General features: G+C 42.3%; 1 protein-coding gene across 1 annotated transcript; it reads right to left on the bottom strand.

Moving 5' to 3' along the window:
* Window positions 1-78: 78 nt before the first annotated feature.
* On the bottom strand, window positions 79-19,439 carry LOC135442044 (sulfotransferase 2B1-like; the record flags this gene model as incomplete). The annotated part of the gene is made up of 10 exons (XM_064701593.1): window positions 79-238; window positions 2,151-2,331; window positions 3,105-3,199; window positions 4,668-4,794; window positions 5,988-6,196; window positions 7,873-8,020; window positions 11,209-11,336; window positions 14,008-14,086; window positions 16,033-16,154; window positions 19,384-19,439. Coding segments are annotated over 10 exons (1,305 nt in total), but the record flags the coding sequence as incomplete, so codon positions are not given.
* Window positions 19,440-19,694: the final 255 nt, after the last annotated feature.

The following is a 19,694-nucleotide window of genomic DNA, read 5'->3' on the forward strand; positions in this document are numbered from 1 at the left end:
TTTTGGGGTGATTCCTCCTCTTTTTGGGGTGATTTTCCCTCTTTTTGGGGTGATTTTCCCTCTTTTTGGGGGTCCCGCGGGGCCTGGGGAGGGGTCCCGGGTTTTGGGGATTTTGGGGGGGATTCCGGGGGGTCCCAGGGGAAGGAGACCCCCAACCCTTCCATGTGCTCGCGGTAAACGAGGTCGAAGCGCTGGCTCTGCTCGGGGGTGAGGTGGTTCCGCCAGTCCCCCGAAATTCCTGGGGCAAAAACGGGCAAAAATGGGAAAAATTGAAAAAAATGGGGAAAAAAAGGGGGGAAAAAATGAAAAAAATCGGGAAAAAATAGGGAAAAATGGGGGGAAAATGGGGGGAAATGGGTGCAGGTGGTTCCGCCAGTCCCCCGAAATTCCTGGGGGAAAACGGGGCAAAAATGGGCAAAATGGTGAAAAATGGGGAAAAACGGGGAAAAAAGGGGGGAAAAAATGAAAAAAAAATAGGAAAAAATAGGGGAAAATGGGGAGAAAAGGGTGCAGGTGGTTCCGCCAGTCCCTGAAATTCCTGGGTGAAAATGGGGCAAAAATGGGAAAAAATGGGAAAAATGGGGAAAAAATGTCCCCAATCCCCCCGTTGTCCCCAATGTCCCCCAGTGTCCCTGAGTGTCCCCAACACCCCCCAATGTCCCCACTGTCCCCAGTGTCCCCAATGTCCCCAATCCCCCCATTGTCCCCAATGTCCCTGAGTGTCCCCATTGTCCCCAATGTCCCCAATGTCCCCAATGTCCCCAATGTCCCCAATGTCCCCAATCCCCCCAATGTCCCTGAGTGTCCCCAATGTCCCCAATGTCCCCAATCCCCCCCAATGTCCCCATTGTCCCCAATCCCCCCAATGTCCCCAATGTCCCCAGTGTCCCCAATGTCCCCAATGTCCCCAATGTCCCCAATGCCCCACCCTTGCGCAGGAAGGGCCCGCGCCGCCGGTCCAGGATGAACCCAATGTCCCCAATGTCCCAATGATGTCCCAATGTCCCCAATGTCCCCAATCCCCCCCAATGTCCCCAATGTCCCCAATGTCCCCAATCCCTCCAATATCCCCAATGTCCCCATTGATGTCCCCAATCCCCCCAATCCCCCCAATCCCCCCAATGTCCCCAATGTCCTCAATGTCCCCAATCCCCCCAATGTCCCACCCTTGCGCAGGAAGGGCCCGCGCCGCTGGTCCAGGATGAACCCAATGTCCCCAATGTCCCCAATCCCCCCAATGTCCCCAATGTCCCCAATGTCCCCAATGATGTCCCCACCCTTGCGCAGGCAGGGCCCGCGCCGCCAGTCCAGGATGAACCCAATTCCCCCAATGTCCCCATTGTCCCCAATGTCCCCAACACCCCCAATGTCCCCAATGTCCCCAACACCCCCAATGTCCCCAATGTCCCCAATGCCCCCAATCCCCTCGTTGTCCCCAATGTCCCCAATCCCCCCCAATCCCCTCAATGTCCCCAATGTCCCCAATGTCCCCAATGTCCCCACTGTCCCCAATGTCCCCAATGTCCCCAATGTCCCCATTGATGTCCCCACTGTCCCCAATGTCCCCACTGTCCCCACTGTCCCCAATGTCCCCCAATGTCCCCAATCCCCCTCAATGTCCCCAATGTCCCCCCTGTCCCCACTGTCCCCAATGTCCCCAATCCCCCAATGTCCCCAATGTCCCCAATGTCCCCAATCCCCCCAATGTCCCCAATGTCCCCAATGTCCCCAATCCCCCCAATGTCCCCAATGATGTCCCCATTGTCCCCAATGTCCCACCCTTGCGCAGGAAGGGCCCGCGCCGCCGGTCCAGGATGAACCCCAATGTCCCCAATGTCCCTGAGTGTCCCCAATGTCCCCAATGTCCCCAATGTCCCTGAGTGTCCCCAATGTCCCCAATGATGTCCCCAATGTCCCCAATGTCCCCAATGTCCCTGAGTGTCCCCAATGTCCCCAATGATGTCCCCAATGTCCCCAATGTCCCCACCCTTGCGCAGGAAGGGCCCGCGCCGCCGGTCCAGGATGAACCCAATGTCCCCAATCCCCTCAATGTCCCCAATCCCCCCAATCCCCCCAATGTCCCCAATCCCCCCCATTGTCCCCAATGTCCCCAATCCCCCCCACTGTCCCCAATGTCCCCAATGCCCCACCCTTGCGCAGGAAGGGCCCGCGCCGCCGGTCCAGGATGAAGGCCGGGCTGAGGCTGAAGTTGCTCATGGGGTTGTGGCTCATGGTGACAAAGGACGCGTTGGCCACCACGGCGTCCACGGCCGACGGCGACAGCGGCCGGCCCAGGAACGAGCAGAGGCGCTGGACGCTGCCACGGAGATCCTGGGGACATGGGGGACATTGGGGACATTGGGGACATTGGGGACATTGGGGACATTGGGGGGATTGGGGGATTGGGGACAGGGGGGACATTGGGGGGATTGGGGGTGTTGGGGATATTGGGGACATTTGGGATATTTTGGGACTTTAGTGGATTTGGGGACAGTTGGGGACATTGGGGACACTCAAGGGGATTGGGGACATTGGGGACAATGGGGGACATTTGGGACATTTGGGACACTCAGGGACATCAGGGGGACATTGGGGACAATGGGGGGAATGGGGACACTCAAGGGCGTTGGGGACATTGGGGGGATTGGGGACATTGGGGGACTTTGGGGACATTTGGGGACATCAAGGCCATTGAGGGGACATCGGGGTGATCCTGAGGTGTCCCCAAAGTGTCCCCAATGTCCCCAGGGATGTCCCCAAAGTGTCCCCAGGTGTATTTGGGTGTCCCCAATGTCCCCAAGATGTCCCCAGGTGTATTTGGGTGTCCCCAGGTGTATTTGGGTGTCCCCAGGTGTCCCCAATGTCCCCAGGTGTATTTGGGTGTTTCCAGGTGTCCCCAGAGATGTCCCCAAAGTGTCCCCAATGTCCCCAATGTCCCCAAGGTGTCCCCAGGTGTATTTGGGTGTCCCCAGGTGTCCCCAATGTCCCCAGGGATGTCCCCAAAGTATCCCCAGGTGTCCCCAGGTGTTTTTTGGTGTCCCCAGGTGTATTGGGGTGTATTTGGGTGTATTTGGGTGTTTTTTGGTGTCCCCAATTGTCCCCACCTGCTGCAGCTCCTCGTAGCTGATCCAGAAGAAATTCTCCTTCCCCCGGAGCTGGAGCCACCCCCGGACGTGCTGGAACCAGGAGCCGAAGGGCACTGGGGGGACAGGGGGGGACAATGTGGGGACAATGTGGGGACAGGGGGGGACAATGTGGGGACAATGTGGGGACATTGTGGGGACAATGTGGGGACAGGGGGGACATTGTGGGGACACCTTGGGGACACCTTGGGGACACCTCGGGGACACCCCAGAGCCCCAAAATCCCCAATTTCCAGCCCCCAACCCCCCAAAATTCTGAATTTCTTGCCCCAAAAATCCGAATTTCCAGCCCCAAACCCCCCAAAATTCCATATTTCCTGCCCCAAACCCTCAAATCCCCAATTTCCAGCCCCAAACCCCCCCAAAAATCCGGAATTTCCGGCCCCAAACCCTCAAATCCCCAATTTCTGACCCAGAATCCCCAATCTCCATCCCCAAATTCCAAATTTCCAGCCCCAAATCCCCTGAAATTCTGAACTTCCAGCCCCAAACACCAAAATCCCAAATTTCTGACCCAAAATCCCCAATTCCAGCCCCAAACCCCCCAAAATTCTGAATTTCTGGCCCCAAATTGCCCCAAAAATCCGAATTTCCAGCCCCAAATCCCTCCAAAATCCGGAATTTCCGGCCCCAAACCCTCAAATCCCCAATTTCTGACCCAAATCCCAAATTTCCAACCCCAAACCCCCAATCTCCAGCCCAAAATCCCCAATTTCCAGCCTGAAATCCCTCCAAATCCCAAATTTCCAGCCCCAAATCCCCTGAAATTCTGAATTTCTGGCCCCAAATTGCCCCAAAAATCCAAATTTCCAGCCCCAAATCCCCCCAAAATCCCAAATTTCTGGCCCCAAATTGCCCCAAAAATCCCAATTTCCAGCCCCAAACCCCCCAAAATCCTGAATTTCTGGCCCCAAACCCTCAAATCCCCAATTTCTGACCCAAAATCCCCAATCTCCAGCCCCAAATCCCCCAAAATTCTGAATTTATGGCCCCAAATTGCCCCAAAAATCCGAATTTCCAGCCCCAAATCCCCCAAAATTCTGAATTTATGGCCCCAAAATCCCCAATTTCCAGCCCCAAACCCCCCCGAATTCTGAATTTATGGCCCCAAATTGCCCCAAAATCCCCAATTTCCAGCCCCAAACCCCCCAAAATCCGGAATTTCTGGCCCCAAACCCTCAAATCCCCAATTTCTGACCCCAAATCCCCAATCTCCAGCCCCAAATTCTCCCAAATTCTGAATTTCTGGCCCCAAAACCCACCCAAACCCACCCAAAACCCCCAAATTTCTCCAAAAATCCCCAAAATTTCCCAAAATCTCCCCAAATTTCCCCCAGAACCCCCAAATTTCTCCCAATTTTCCCCAAATCTCCCCCAATTTTCCCCCAAAACCTCCCCTAAAAAAAACCCAAATTTCCCCCCTAAATCCCTTAAATTCTCCCCAAATTTCCCCCAAATCTCCCCCAAAATCCCAAAAATTCCCGAATTTCGCCCAAATTTTCCCAAAATCCGGGATTCTGGCACCGTCTCCCTGCAGGAATTTCTCCATGAACTCCTCGAGGCTCCCGGGGTCTTTGTAGGGCCGGAAAATTCGGGCGAAATGGAAAAGGGAAACCAGAACGTCCTTGGGGTCCCGCACGGTGTAAATCACCTGGAAAACACAAAAACGGCAAAAAATCACAAATTCCAGCGAAATCTGAGGGTTCTGGCCCAAAATCTGCCAAAATCCCATCAAAATCCGACATTTCTGACCAAAAATCCCATCAAAATCCGACATTTCTGGCCAAAAATCCCATCAAAATCTGATATTTCTGACCCCAAATCTCATTAAAAATCCAGAATTTCTGACCCCAAAAATACCAAAACTCCAAATCCCGCACAGTGTAAATCACAAAAATAGCAAAAAATCACAAATTCCAGCGAAATCTGAGGGTTCTGACCCAAAATCTGCCAAAATCCCATCAAAATCCGACATTTCTGACCCAAAATCCCATCAAAATCTGATATTTCTGACCAAAAATCCCATCAAAATCTGACATTTCTGACCCCAAATCTCATTAAAAATCCAGAATTTAAACCCCAAAAACACCAAAACTCCAAATCCCGCACGGTGTAAATCCCCTGGGATGGGGGAAAAAACCCCCAAAAATAGCAAAAAGTCACAAATTCCATCAAAATTCCACATTTCTGACCCAAAATCCCCCATTGTTCCCGCTAAAAATTCCCATTTTTTTCCCCCTAAAAATCCAATTTTTTCTTCCCAAAATCCCCAATTTCCCATTTTACCCTCCTAAAAGTTCCAATAATTCTCCCTCAAAAATCCCATTCCCCCCCTAAAAACCCTTTTTCCCCTTAAAATTCATATTTTTCATGTAAAAATCACTTTTTTTGCCCTAAAATCCCCATTTTTTGCCCTAAAATCCTCATTTTTTCACCAAAAATCACCATTTTTTTTTTGTTTTACCCCCAAAATCCCCTTCTTCTCTCCTTAAAAACCCAATTTTTCCCCCACAAAACCCCCATTTTTGCCCCTAAAAAAATGCAATTTTTTCCCACATTTTTTCCCTGTAAAAATCACATTTTTCCACGTAAAATCCCCATTTTTTGCCCTAAAATTCTCATTTTTCACCAAAAATCACCATTTTTCCCCCAAACCCCAATTTCCCATTTCTCTCCCCATAAACCCCAATTTTTTCCTCCAGAAACCCCCACTTTTTCCCCATGTAAAAATCGCATTTTTCCATGTAAAAATCACATTTTTGGCCCTAAAATCCTCATTTTTTCACCAAAAATCCCCATTTTTTTTTTGTTTTTCCCCCAAAATTCCCCTTTTTCTGCCCGGACCTTGGCCTTGGAGGTGAAGAAGCGTTTGGGGAAGAGGTGCAGGGGCAGGTGGGAGCTGATGATGCGGGGCCGGGCGTTGGCGCGCGCCCGGCGCAGCCCCAGCAGCGTCTCCAGCCACGGCCCCCGCTCCCAGTTGGGCACCGAGCGGCACCAGCGCGGGTCCCCCCCCTGCCGGATCAGGCTCAGGATCTCCAGCATCCACACCGTGCCTGAAACAGAAAAATTCCGGAAAATTTGGGTGATTTTTGGGGTTTTTTTCCGATTTTTTTTGGCTTTTTTTTGGGATTTTTTCTGATTTTTTTTGGATTTTTTTTTCTGATTTTTTTCTGATTTTTTGGTATTTTTTCTGATTTTTTTTTGTATTTTTTTCTCTGATATTTTTTGGATTTTTTTCTGATTTTTTTGAGATTTTTTCTGATTTTTTGGGGATTGTTTTTGTGATTTTTTAGGGATTTTTTGGTGCATTTTAAGGTCAGATCAGGCTCAGGATCTCCAGCATCCACACTGTTCCTGAAAAAGAAAAATTTGGGTCATTTTTGGGGTTTTTTTCCAATTTTTTTGGGGATTTTTTTGGGATTTTTTTTGGATTTTTTCTGATTTTTTTGGGATTTTTTTGGGATTTTTTTCTGATTTTTTGGGGATTTTTTCTGATTTTTTTGGGATTTTTTCATGATTTTTTCTGATTTTTTTGTGGATTTTTTTCTGATTTTTTTGGGGATTTTTAAAATTTTTTTGGGATTTTTTCTGATTTTTTCTAATTTTTCTGGTATTTTTTCTGATTTTTTTGGATTTTTTTCTGATTTTTTTGTGATTTTTTTCCTGATTTTTTTTGGGGATTTTTTCTGATTTTTTTGGGATTTTTTCCTGATATTTTGGGGATTTTTTCTGATTTTTTGGGGATTTTTTCTGATTTTTTGTTGCATTTTAAGGTCGGATCAGGCTCAGGATCTCCAGCATCCACACCGTGCCTAAAAAAGAAATTTCTCCCCCCAAAATCCCAGAAAGTCTCCCCAGATTTGGATTTTGCTCCCCAAACTCCGAAATTTTCCCCCCCAAAATTCCGTATTTCCCCCCAAAATTCGGGATTTTTCCCCCAAACTCCCAGGTTTTCCCGCCGATTGTTTGAATTTTCCCAAATTCCCATTTTTTTTCCCCGAACCTGACCGGATTTCTGGGAGCCTCTCACTCATCTCCATCTCAATTTCCTGGATTTTTCCTCCCTAAAATTCCAGATTTTCCCCCCAAAATTCTGGATTTTCCCCCCAAAACTCCGGATTTTTCTCTCAAACTCCCAGAATTTCCCGCTGACTGTTGGAATTTTCCCGAATTCCCGTGTTTTGGCCCCAGACTGACCGGATTTCTGGGAGCCTCCATCTCAATTTCCTGGATTTTTCCTCCCCCTAAAATTCCGGTTTTTCTTCCCCAAAACTCCGGATTTTCCCCCCCAAAATTCCAGATTTTCCCCCCAAAATTCCAGATTTTCCCCCCAAAATTCCGGATTTTCCTCCCCAAAACTCCGGATTTTCCCCCCAAAATTCCAGATTTTTCTCCCCCAAAATTCCGGATTTTCCTCCCCAAAACTCCGGATTTTCCCCCCAAAATTCCGGATTTTTCTCTCAAACTCCCAGAATTTCCTGCTGATTTTTTGAATTTTCCCAAAATCCCATTTTTTCGCCCCAAACCTGACCGGATTTCTGGGAGTCTCCATCTCAATTTCCTGGATTTTTCCTCCCTAAAATTCCAGATTTTCCCCCCAAAATTCCGGATTTTCCCCCCAAAATTCCGAAATTTCCCCCAAAATTCCGGATTTTTCTCTCAAACTCCCAGAATTTCGTGCCGATATTTTGAATTTCCCCAAAATCCCGTTTTTTGGCCCCGAACTGACCGGATTTCTGGTAGGTGACGTTGAAAACGTCGTCGTCCTCCACCGGGAACTCGCGCGCGGCCTCGAGGCCCCGGGGGGAGTAAAGGAGCCCCGGGAACGTCACCCCCCCGTGCTGGAAGTACCCGCGCGCCATCACAGCCCCGAAATCCTGCAAATTCAACCCAAAAATACAGAAAAGTCACACCAGAAATACAGGAAATCCAGCCCAAAATCCGCCCCAAAAATCCCTGTTTAAACCTGTCCAGAAATCCCAAAAATTCAACCCAAAAATACAGAAATGTCACCCCCCCGTGCTGGAAGTACCCGCGCGCCATCGCTGCCCCGAAATCCTGCAAATTCAGCCCAAAAATACAGAAAATGCAGCCCAAAATCCGCCCCAAAAATCCCGGTTTAAATCGGTCCAGAAATCCCAAAAATTCACCCCAAAAATCCCCAAAATTCAACCCAAAAATACAGAAAAGTCACCCCAGAAATGTCACCCCCCCGTGCTGGAAGTACCCGCGCGCCATCGATGCCCCGAAATCCTGAAAATTCAGCCCAAAAATACAGAAATTCAGCGCTGAAATACAGAAAATCCAGCCCAAAATACGCCCCAAAAATCCCTGTTTAAATCGGTCCAGAAATCCCGAAAATCCACCCCAAAAATACAGAAAAGTCACCCCCCTGTGCTGGAAGTACCCGCGCGCCATCGCCGCCCCGAAATCCTGAAAATTCAACCCAAAAATACAGAAAAGTCACCCCAGAAATACAGGAAATCCAGCCCAAAATCCGCCCCAAAAATCCCGGTTTAAATCGGTCCAGAAATCCCAAAAATCCACCCCAAAAATCCCTAAAATTCAACCCAAAAATACAGAAATGTCACCCCCCCGTGCTGGAAGTACCCGCGCGCCATCGCCGCCCCGAAATCCTGGAAATTCACCCCAAAATACAGAAAAGTCACACCAGAAATACGGAAAATCCAGCCCAAAATACGCCCCAAAAATCCCTGTTTAAATCGGACCAGAAATCCCAAAATTCACCCCAAAAATACAAAAATCCAGCCCAAAAATCCCCGTTGAAATCTGCCCAGAAATCCCAAAAATTCAACCCAGAAATACAAAAATCCATCCCAAAAATCCCTATTTAAATCTGCCCAAAAATCCAGAAAATGCACCCCAGAAATACAAAAATCCAGCCCAAAATACGCCCCAAAAATCCGTGTTTAAATCGGTCCAGAAACACAGAAAATCCAACCCAAAAATACAGAAAATGCACCCCTGAAATACAAAAATCTGCCCAGAAATCCCAAAAATTCACCCCAAAAATACAGAAAATCCAGCCCAAAATCCGCCCCCAAAATCCCTGTTTAAATCGGTCCAGAAATCCCCAAAATTCAACCCAAAAATCCCAAAATTGACCTCAAAATCTGCCCCAAAAATTCCTGTATAAATCGGTCCAGAAATCCCGAAAATCCAACCCAAAAATACAAAATTCCATCCGAAAAATCCCTGTTTAAACCTGCCCAGAAATCCCAAAAATTCACCCCAAAAATACAGAAAATGCACCCCAGAAATACAAAAATTTGCCCCAAAAATCCCTGTGTAAATGTGTTCAGAAATCCCAAAAAATCAACCCAAAAATCCCCAAAATTGACCTCAAAATCCGCCCCAAAAATCCCTGTTTAAATCGGTCCAGAAATCCCAAAAATTCAACCCAAAAATACAGAAAAGTCACCCCAGAAATACAGAAAATCCACCCCAAAATCCCTGTTTAAAATGGTCCAGAAATCCCAAAAATTCAACCCAAAAATCCCCAAAATTCACCCCAAAAATCCATCCCAAAATCTGCCCAGAAATCTCAAAAATTCACCCCAAAAATACCAAAAATTCACCCCAAAAATACAAAAATTCACCCCAAAATCTGCCCCAAAAATCCCCATAAAAATCAGCCCAGAAATCCCAAAAATTCACCCCAAAAATACAAAAATCCAGCCCAAAATCCACCCCCAAAATCCCTGTTTAAATCGGTCCAGAAATCCCAAAAATTCACCCCAAAAATTAAAAAATCCACCCCAAAAATCCCTGTTTAGGTCTGTCCAGAAATCCCAAAAATTCAACCCAAAAATTAAAAAAATCCACCCCAAAATATCCAAAAATCCATCCCAAAATCTGCCCAAAAATCCCAAAATTCACCCCAAAAATCCAGGTTTAAATCTGCCCAGAAATGCCAAAAATTCGCCCCAAAATTCCAAAATTCTGCCCCAAAATTCCTGAAAATTCACCCCAAAAATCTGCCCCAAAATCCAGCCCAGAAATCCCCAAAATTCCCCCCAAAAATCCTGAAAATTCACCTCAAAATCCACCCAAAAAGCCTCAAAATCCGCCCCCAAATCCACGAAAATCCCAAATTTTGCCCCCAAAAAATTCCCCCCAAAATTTTTTTGGATTTTGGGAATTTTTGGGAATTTTTTTTGATTTTTGGAGATTTTTGACACGATTTTTTTTGGAATTTTGGGCTTTTCTGGCGGGATTTTTTTTTATTTTGGGATTTTTTTGGGAGGATTTTGGGACTTTTCAGGTTTGTTTGGGATTTTGTGTTTTTGGGGATTTGGGGAGATTTTTTTGGGTTTTTTTTTAAGGTTTTAATTTGAATTTTCTCCTTTTTTTGAGGCAGATTTGGAGAGAATTTGAGGCAATTTTGGATTTATTTTTTAAAATTGTTTTTTTCTTTTTTTGGATTTATTTTTTAATTAAATTTTTTCTTTCCAAAAACGGATCCCCAGAAAATTTTTTAGGCTTTTTTTCCGATTTGAATTTTAAATTTTAATTTTTTTATGCAACATTTCATCCTTATTTTTATTTTTTTTTTCTTTACAATTCCCTTTATTTTAACCCAATCTTCTGGAAATTTTAAAATTTTCCTTTTTAATTTCCCTTTTCCTTTTCAAACCCCGATTTTCCTGCTAAAACTTTCAGCCATTTCTTGCATTTTGGAGCCATTTTTAAATTTTTATTTTTATTTTTTTACCACGAATTTCAAAAATTTCTCTCATTTTTTGCCACTTTTCTATCTAAATTTTGATTTTTTTTTGCGGTAAATTTATTAAAATCCACAACATCCGATTTTAAAACTGAAATTCGGATTTATCACCACCAATTTATTAAAATTTCCCGAATTTTCGGCCATTTTTAAATTTAATTTTTTATTTTTTTATTTTTTATTTTGGCGTCTCCAAGGCAACGGCGGGGGGTGGGGGAGGGGGCGGGGATGGGGGGGGACTCCAAATTCCCGCCAAAATTCCCAAAAATTCCCCAAAAATTCCCAAAAAATTCCCCGCCCCTCCCCCCCCCCCCTTACCTGCGCCGCGGCCGCACCTGAGCGGGGGAGGGGGCGTGGCCTGGATTGGGGGGCGTGGCCTGGATTGGTGGGCGTGGCTTGGCCGCCCCAAAGCCGCGGCCGCACCTGAGCAGGGGAGGGGGCGTGGCCTGGATTAAGGGGCGTGGCCTGGATTAAGGGGGCGTGGTCTGGCCAACTCACCGGACCGGTTCCGGCCCCACCCAAAAACGGGGGGGGAGGGGAAATTTGGGGGTTCCGCCCCCCCCCCTCCCCCACCCCGAGATTTTCCCACGGTCTCACCGCCCCTCCCCCACCCCCACAATTTTTTGGGATCCCAAATTTTCAGCCCCTCCCCCCCCTCCTTAATTATTTTAAGGATTATTTTAATATTTAAGGATTATTTTAATATTTCTGCCCCTCCCCCACCCCCATTGAGGGTCCCCCCCTCCCCCAAATTTAAGCCCCTCCCCCAAATTTAGGCCCCTCCCCCCCCCGGGATTTTAGGGACCCTTCACCCCCATTTTGGCCCCTCCCCCAAATTTCGGCCACGCCCATTTTTGCCCCTCCCCCACCCCAAAAAATTTCACCACCCCCCCGCCAATTTTGGGCCCCTCCCCTTTTTTTTTGCCCTCCCCCTCCCCAAAATTTCACCACCCCCTCCCCCCCCCCATTTTTTGCCCCCCCCCTTAAATTTTTGGGACCCCCCCCCAATTTTGGGGCCCCTCCCCCTCCCCATTTTTAGGCCCCGCCCCCTCCATTTTTCTGCCCCTCCCCCACTTTTTTTTTTTTTTTTCCCTTTTTTCCCCTCAAAAATTTTGGGATTTTTTTGCCCCCCCCCCTCCCCCAAATTTTGGAGACCCCTCCCTTAATTTTTTCCCCTCCCCCACCCCAATTTCCCGCCCCTCCCCCACATTTTTGGCTTTTTTTTTTCATTTTTTTTTTCATTTTTTTCATTTTTTTTCATTTTTTTCCCCCCAAAATTTTCCCATTTTTAACCCCGACCCCTCCCCAAAATTTGGGGACCCCCCCCCAAATTCCAAGCCGGAGCCCCCCCCCTTTATTTGCCTTTATTCGATATAAAAACATAACTTACAAAGGGGGGGGAGGGGAGCCCCAAACCCGCCCCTCCCCCACCCCCCCAAGCCCCTCCCCCACCCCAAAATTGCTGCGGGGGGGGGAGGGGAGGAACAACCCCAAAAAACCCCAAAAATGGGAAAAAAAACCCCAAAATTTGGGAGAAAAAATAAAAAAATTTGGGGAAGAAAATGGGGGAAAATCCCAAAAATTTGGGAAGAAAATGGTGGAAAATCCCAAAAATTTGGGGACCAAATGGGGGAAAAAAAATAAAAAAATTTGGGAGAAAAAGGGGGAAAAAATCAAAAAATTTGGGAGAAAATGGGGGAAAAAAATAAAAAAATTTGGGGAAGAAAATGGGGGAAAAAATAAAAAAAATTTGGGGAAGAAAATGGGGGAAAATCCCAAAAATTTGGGGAACCCCAAAATGGGAAAAAAACCTCAAAAATCTGAAGGGCAAAAAGGGGAAAAAACCCCCAAAATTTGGGAGAAAATGGGGGAAAAAATAAAAAAATTTGGGGAATAAAATGGGGGAAAAAATAAAAAAAATTGGGGAAGAAAATGGGGGAAAATCCCAAAAATTTGGGAGAAAATGGGGGAAAAAATAAAAAAATTTGGGGAAGAAAATGGGGGAAAAAATAAAAAAATTTGGGGAATAAAATGGGGGAAAATTCCAAAAATTTGGGAGAAAATGGGGGAAAAAATAAAAAAATTTGGGGAAGAAAATCCCAAAAATTTGGGGAATAAAATGGGGGAAAATCCCAAAAATTTGGGGACCAAATGGGGGAAAATCCCAAAAATTTGGGAGAAAATGGGGGAAAAAATAAAAAAATTTGGGGAAGAAAATGGGGGAAAATCCCAAAAATTTGGGGAACCCCAAAATGGGAAAAAAAATCTCAGAATATTGGGGGCAATGAAAATGGGAAAAAACCTCAAAAATCTGAAGGTCAAAAAAGGGAAAAAAATCTCAGAAATTGGGGGAAGAAAATGAGGAAAAAAAACCCCAAAAAATTTGGGTCAAAAAGAAGGAAAAAAATCCCAAAAATTTGGGGAACAAAAAGGGGGAAAATCCCAAATAATGGGGGGAGAAAAGCCAAAAAATTTGGGAAAAAAAAATAACCCCAAAATTTGGGCGACAAAACAGAAGAAAAACCCCACAAATTTGGGGAACCCCAAAATGAGAAAAAAACCCCAAATCTGGGGAACAAAATGGGGAAAACCCTCAAAATCTGGGGTCCCCAAATGAGGTAAAAAAATGAATTCTGGGGTCCCAAAATGAGGAAAAAAAACCAAAAATTGGGTTCTGAAAAAGGGGGGAAATTCCAAAATTGGGGCAAAAATCCCAAAATGTTGAAGCTCCAAATGGGGCAAAACCCCCCCAAATTTTGGGGTCCAGAAACCAAAATTTTGGGGTAAAATAAAACCTGAAAAAATTCGGGTGCAAAATTGGGAAAAATCCCAAAAAGAAACCAAAATTTTGGGGTAAAATAAAACCTCAAAAAATTCGGGTGCAAAATTGGGAAAAATTGCAAAATTTCGGGGTTTTGGTGCCCCCAGGTGGTGAAAAACGGGAACTGCAGCGCCCCCAAATTTCGGGATTTTTGGGGTTTTTTTGGGATTTTTTTGGGATTTTTTTGGGGATTTTTTTGGGGTTTTTTGGGGTTTTTTTGGGGGGATTTCGAGGGGGTTTGGGGCGGGTTTGGGGCGGATTTTGGGGTGAATTTGGGGTTTTTTGGGGCCCCTAACGCATGCGGTAATCGGTGGAGCACGAGAGCTCGCAGAGCTGCCCCTTGAAGTCCAGGTCGATGGTGAAGTCCAGGTCGCGCTTTTGGGGAGAAAAATTGGAATTTTGGGACATCCAGAAATTCATAAAAATCCCCACAAAACCCCAGAGGTGAAATCCTCCCCCAAAATAACCAAAATTGCCAAAATTCCCTCGAAATGTCACCAAAGTTACCCCGAATTCCCTCCCAAAAATGCCCAAAAATCCCCCTAAAATCTCCCTCAACATTTTTTAAACCATTCCCAAAATATTCCCAAAATTCCCCTGAAAAAAATCCAAAAAAAATTCCCAAAAAATCCTCCAAAATCCCCAAATTTCCCCTCACAAAATCCCAAAAATTTCCTCAAAAAAACCCAAGACTCCTTCCAAAAATCCCCTCCTAAAAAAACCCCAAAAACCCCTCAATCCCCCCCAAACTCTCTCAAAAATTCCCTCATGAAAACCCAAAAAAATCCTTCAAAAATTTATCTAAAAAATCCCCCAAAAAAATTTTCAAAAATCCCTCAATAAAGCCCCAAAAATCCCTCTAAAAATCCTGAAAAATAAATTCCCCAAAAATCCCTGAAAAACTCCTCCATTAATCCCCAAAAAAATCGAAAAAAATTCCCAAAAATCCCTCAAAAAAATCCCCAGAAAATTCCCCCAAAATATTTTAAAAAATCCTGAAAAATACTCACAAAAAACCCCAAAAAAAATCCCCAAAAATCTTCAAAAAAACCCACCAAAAATTCCACAAAAAATCCTCAAAAAATTTAAAAAAATCCCCCAAAAATCCCAGAAAATTCCCACTGGAAAAACACAAAAAAAACCCCAAAACTGGGAAAAAAACTCCAAAATTTGGGAGAAAATGGGGGGAAAAAAATCAAAATTTGGGGAATAAAATGGGGGAAAATGCCAAAAATTTGGGGAATAAAGGGAGGAAAAAATCCCAAATTTTGGGGGGGTGAAAAGGGAGAAAACCCAAAAATTTGGGGAATCCTAAAATGGGGATAAAACCCACAAAATTGGGGGCAATGAAAATGGGAAAAAACCTCAAAAATCTGAAGGCCAAAAAGGGGGAAAATTCTCAGAAATTGGGGGAAGAAAATGAGGAAAAAAACCCCAAAAAAAGTCAAAAATTCTTCAAAAAAATACCCAAAAATTTTGAAAAAAATCCTCAAAAAATTAAAAAAATTCCCTAAAAAATCCCTAAAAATTCCCACTGAAAAAAGACCCAAAAAACCCCAAAATTGGGAAAAAAACTCCAAAATTTGGGAGAAAATGGGGGGAAAAAAATCAAAATTTGGGGAATAAAATGGGGGAAAATGCCAAAAATTTGGGAATAAAGGAAGGAAAAAATCCCAAATTTTGGGGGGGTGAAAAGGGAGAAAACCCAAAACTTGGGGAATCCTAAAATGGGGGAAAAACCCACAAAATTGGGGGCAATGAAAATGGAAAAAAAACCCCAAAAATCTGAAGACCGAAAAGGGGGAAAAAATCTCAGAAATTGGGGGAAGAAAATGAGGAAAAAAACTTTAAAAATTTAGGTCAAAAAGTCAAAAATTCTTTAAAAAAATACCCAAAAATTTTGAAAAAAATCCTCAAAAAATTTTAAAAAAATCCCTAAAAAATCCCAGAAAATTCTCACTGAAAAAACACAAAAAAACCCCAAAATTGGGAAAAAAACTCCAAAATCTGGGAGAAAATGGGGGGAAAAATGGGGGAAAATGCCAAAAATTTGGGGAATAAAGGAAGGAAAAAATCCCAAATTTTGGGGGGGTGAAAAGGGAGAAAACCCAAAAATTTGGGGAATCCTGAAATGGGGATAAAACCCACAAAATTTGGGTCAAAAAATCAAAAATTCTTCAAAAAAATACCCAAAAATTCCACAAAAAATTCTTTAAAAAATTTTAAAAAATCCCTAAAAAATCCCAGAAAATTCCCACTGAAAAAAGACCCAAAAAACCCCAAAATTGCCCTAAAAATTTCCCAATTTTTGGGTGGCTCACGTTGTTTTTGGCGTTGGGTTTCATGGTGATGGTGCCGAAAATTTCCTCGCCGCTCTTCACCGTCAGGTATTCCTCCATGTAAAACACCGTCTGCTTCCAGTGCGTGTACGGCGACTCAGGGCCTGCCAAAATCACCCAAAAATTGGCAAAATCCATTCTGCTTTTTATCCCAAAATTTCACCTTTTTACCCCGATTTTTTCCCTTTTTTTTCTGATTTTTTAGCGATTTTTTACCCTTTTTTTCTGATTTTTTAAGCTATTTTTTACCCATTTTTTTCTCATTTTTTACCCATTTTTTTCTGTTTTTTTACCGATTTTTTCAGCATTTTTAACCTATTTTTAAATTTATTTTTTCCCTTTTTTCCAGCTACTTTCCATTGTTTTTTCCCTCCATGTAAAACACCGTCTGCTTCCAGTGCGTGTACGGCGACTCAGGGCCTGCCAAAATCACCCAAAAATTGGCAAAAATTGGCAAAATCCATTCTGGTTTTTATCCCAAAATTTCAGCTTTTTACCCCGTTTTTTTCCCTTTTTTTTCTGATTTTTTAGCGATTTTTTACCCATTTTTTCTGATTTTTTAACCTATTTTTTACCCATTTTTTACTGATTTTTTAAGCTATTTTTCCCTTTTTTTTCTGATTTTTTAGCTATTTTTCACCCATTTTTTCTGATTTTTTAAGCTATTTTTTACCCTTTTTTTCTGATTTTTTAAGCTATTTTTTACCCATTTTTTCTGATTTTTTAGCTATTTTTTACCCTTTTTTTCTGATTTTTTAAGCTATTTTTTCCCCATTTTTTTCTCATTTTTTACCCATTTTTGTCTGTTTTTTTACCAATTTTTTCAGCATTTTTAAACCTATTTTTAAATCTATTTTTAAATTTATTTTTTCCCTTTTTTTCCCTCCATGTAAAACACCGTCTGCTTCCAGTGCGTGTACGGCGACTCAGGGCCTGCCAAAATCACCCAAAATCACCCAAAAATTGGCAAAATCCATTCTGCTTTTTATCCCAAAATTTCACCTTTTTACCCCGATTTTTCCCCTTTTTTTTCTGATTTTTTAGCGATTTTTTACCCATTTTTTTCTGATTTTTTAGCGATTTTTTACCCATTTTTTTCTGATTTTTTAAGCTATTTTTTCCCTTTTTCTGATTTTTTTAGCTATTTTTTACCCTTTTTTTCTGATTTTTTTAGCTATTTTTTACCCATTTTTTTCTGATTTTTTAAGCTATTTTTTACCCATTTTTTCCTGATTTTTTAGCTATTTTTTACCCATTTTTTATTGATTTTTTAGCTATTTTTTACCCTTTTTTTCTGATTTTTTTAGCTATTTTTTACCCATTTTTTTCTCATTTTTTACCCATTTTTGTCTGTTTTTTTACCGATTTTTTCAGCATTTTTAACCTATTTTTTAATCTATTTTTTAATTTATTTTTTCCCTCCATGTAAAACACCGTCTGCTTCCAGTGCGTGTACGGCGACTCAGGGCCTGCCAAAATCACCCAAAAATTGGCAAAATCCATTCTGCTTTTTATCCCAAAATTTCACCTTTTTACCCCGATTTTTTCCCTTTTTTTTCTGATTTTTTACCCTTTTTTTCTGATTTTTTAGTGATTTTTTACCCTTTTTTTCTGATTTTTTTACTGATTTTTTTCCCATTTTTTCTGATTTTTTACTGATTTTTTCAGATTTTTTTCCTGAATTTTTAGCTATTTTTTCAGATTTTTTTTCTGATTTTTTAGCTATTTTTCCCCATTTTTTTCCTCATTTTTTACCCATTTTTCTCTGTTTTTTTACCTATTTTTTCAGCATTTTAAACCTATATTTTAATCTATTTTTTAATTTATTTTTTCCCTTTTTTCCCAGCTACTTTCCATTGTTTTTTCCCTCCATGTAAAACATCGTCTGCTTCCAGTGCATGTAGGGCGACTCAGGGCCTGCCAAAATCACCCCAAAAATTGGCAAAATCCATTCTGCTTTTTATCCCAAAATTTCACCTTTTTACCCCGATTTTTTCCCTTTTTTTTCTGATTTTTTAGCGATTTTTTACCCATTTTTTCTGATTTTTTAGCTATTTTTTACCCTTTTTTTCTGATTTTTTAGCTATTTTTTACCCATTTTTTTAGCGATTTTTACCCATATTTTCTGATTTTTTAAGCTATTTTTTCCCCTTTTTTTCTGATTTTTTAGCGATTTTTTACCCTTTTTTCCTGATTTTTTAGCTATTTTTTCCCCTTTTTTTCTGATTTTTAAGCTATTTTTTACCCATTTTTTTCTGATTTTTTAGCGATTTTTTACCCATTTTTTCCTGATTTTTTCCTGATTTTTTTCCATTTTTTCCTGATTTTTTAGCTATTTTTTACCCTTTATTTCTGATTTTTTAGTGATTTTTTACCCAATTTTTCTGATTTTTTACCGATTTTTTCCCCCATTTTTTCTGATTTTTTTAGCTATATTTTACCCATTTTTTCTGATTTTTTAGCTATTTTTTCCCTTTTTTCCTGATTTTTTTACTATTTTTTACCCTTTTTTTCCTGATTTTTTAGCTATTTTTTCCCCATTTTTTTCTGATTTTTAGCTATTTTTTCACCCTTTTTTTCTGATTTTTAAGCTATTTTTTACCCTTTTTTTCTGATTTTTTAGCGATTTTTTTCCCATTTTTTTCTGATTTTTTAGCTATTTTTTACCCTTTTTTTCTGATTTTTTAGCGATTTTTTTCCCTTTTTTTCTGATTTTTTAGCTATTTTTTACCCATTTTTTCTCATTTTTTACCCATTTTTGTCTGGTTTTTTACCCTCAAATTCCTGCTGGAGAAGTCGCTGTGGTTGTGTAAAATTGGACCGAAAACGCACCCAAAAAAAGCCCAAAAAAATCCCCAAAAAGCCCCAAAAAATCCCAAAAAATTCCTAAAAATTCCCAAAAAATTCCTGAAAATTCCCCAAACCCCAAATGAACCCAAACTGGGAGAATTTGCCTCAAATTCCTGCTGGAGAAGTCGCTGCACTCGTGTGAAATTGGACCGAAAAATCACCAAAAAATCACCAAAAAAAGCCCAAAAAACACCCAAAAAATTCCCAAAAAATTCCAAAAAATTCCTAAAAATTCCCAAAAAATTCCTAAAAATTCCCCAAACCCCAAATGAACCCAAACTGGGAGAATTCACCCCAAATTCCTGCTGGAGAAGTCGCTGTGGTTGTGTAAAATTGCACCCAAAAATCCCCGAAAAATCACCAAAAAATCACCAAAAAAAGCCCAAAAAACGCCAAAAAAAGCCCAAAAAAAGCCCCAAAAATTCCCAAAAAATTCCCAGAATTCCCAAATTGCCCAAAATTTCAGGAATTAGCCCCAATTACTGGTGGAGAAGCCGCTTCTCTTGTGGCAGCGCGTGAACTCGATGTTGAAGTGGGGCCTAAAATTGCACCAAAAATTCCCAAAAAATGACAGAAAAATTCCCAAAAAATTCCTGAAAATTCCCCAAACCCCAAATGAACCCAAACTGGGAGAATTTGCCTCAAATTCCTGCTGGAGAAGTCGCTGTGGTTGTGTGAAATTGGACCGAAAAATCACCAAAAAATCACCAAAAAAAGCCCAAAAAATCCCAAAAATTCCCAAAAAATGACAGAAAAATTCCCAAAAAATTCCTGAAAATTCCCCAAACCCCAAA

Source organism: Zonotrichia leucophrys, unplaced genomic scaffold, assembly GCF_028769735.1.
Source record: "Zonotrichia leucophrys gambelii isolate GWCS_2022_RI unplaced genomic scaffold, RI_Zleu_2.0 Scaffold_903_19694, whole genome shotgun sequence".
Classification (NCBI taxonomy): Eukaryota; Metazoa; Chordata; class Aves; order Passeriformes; family Passerellidae; genus Zonotrichia; species Zonotrichia leucophrys.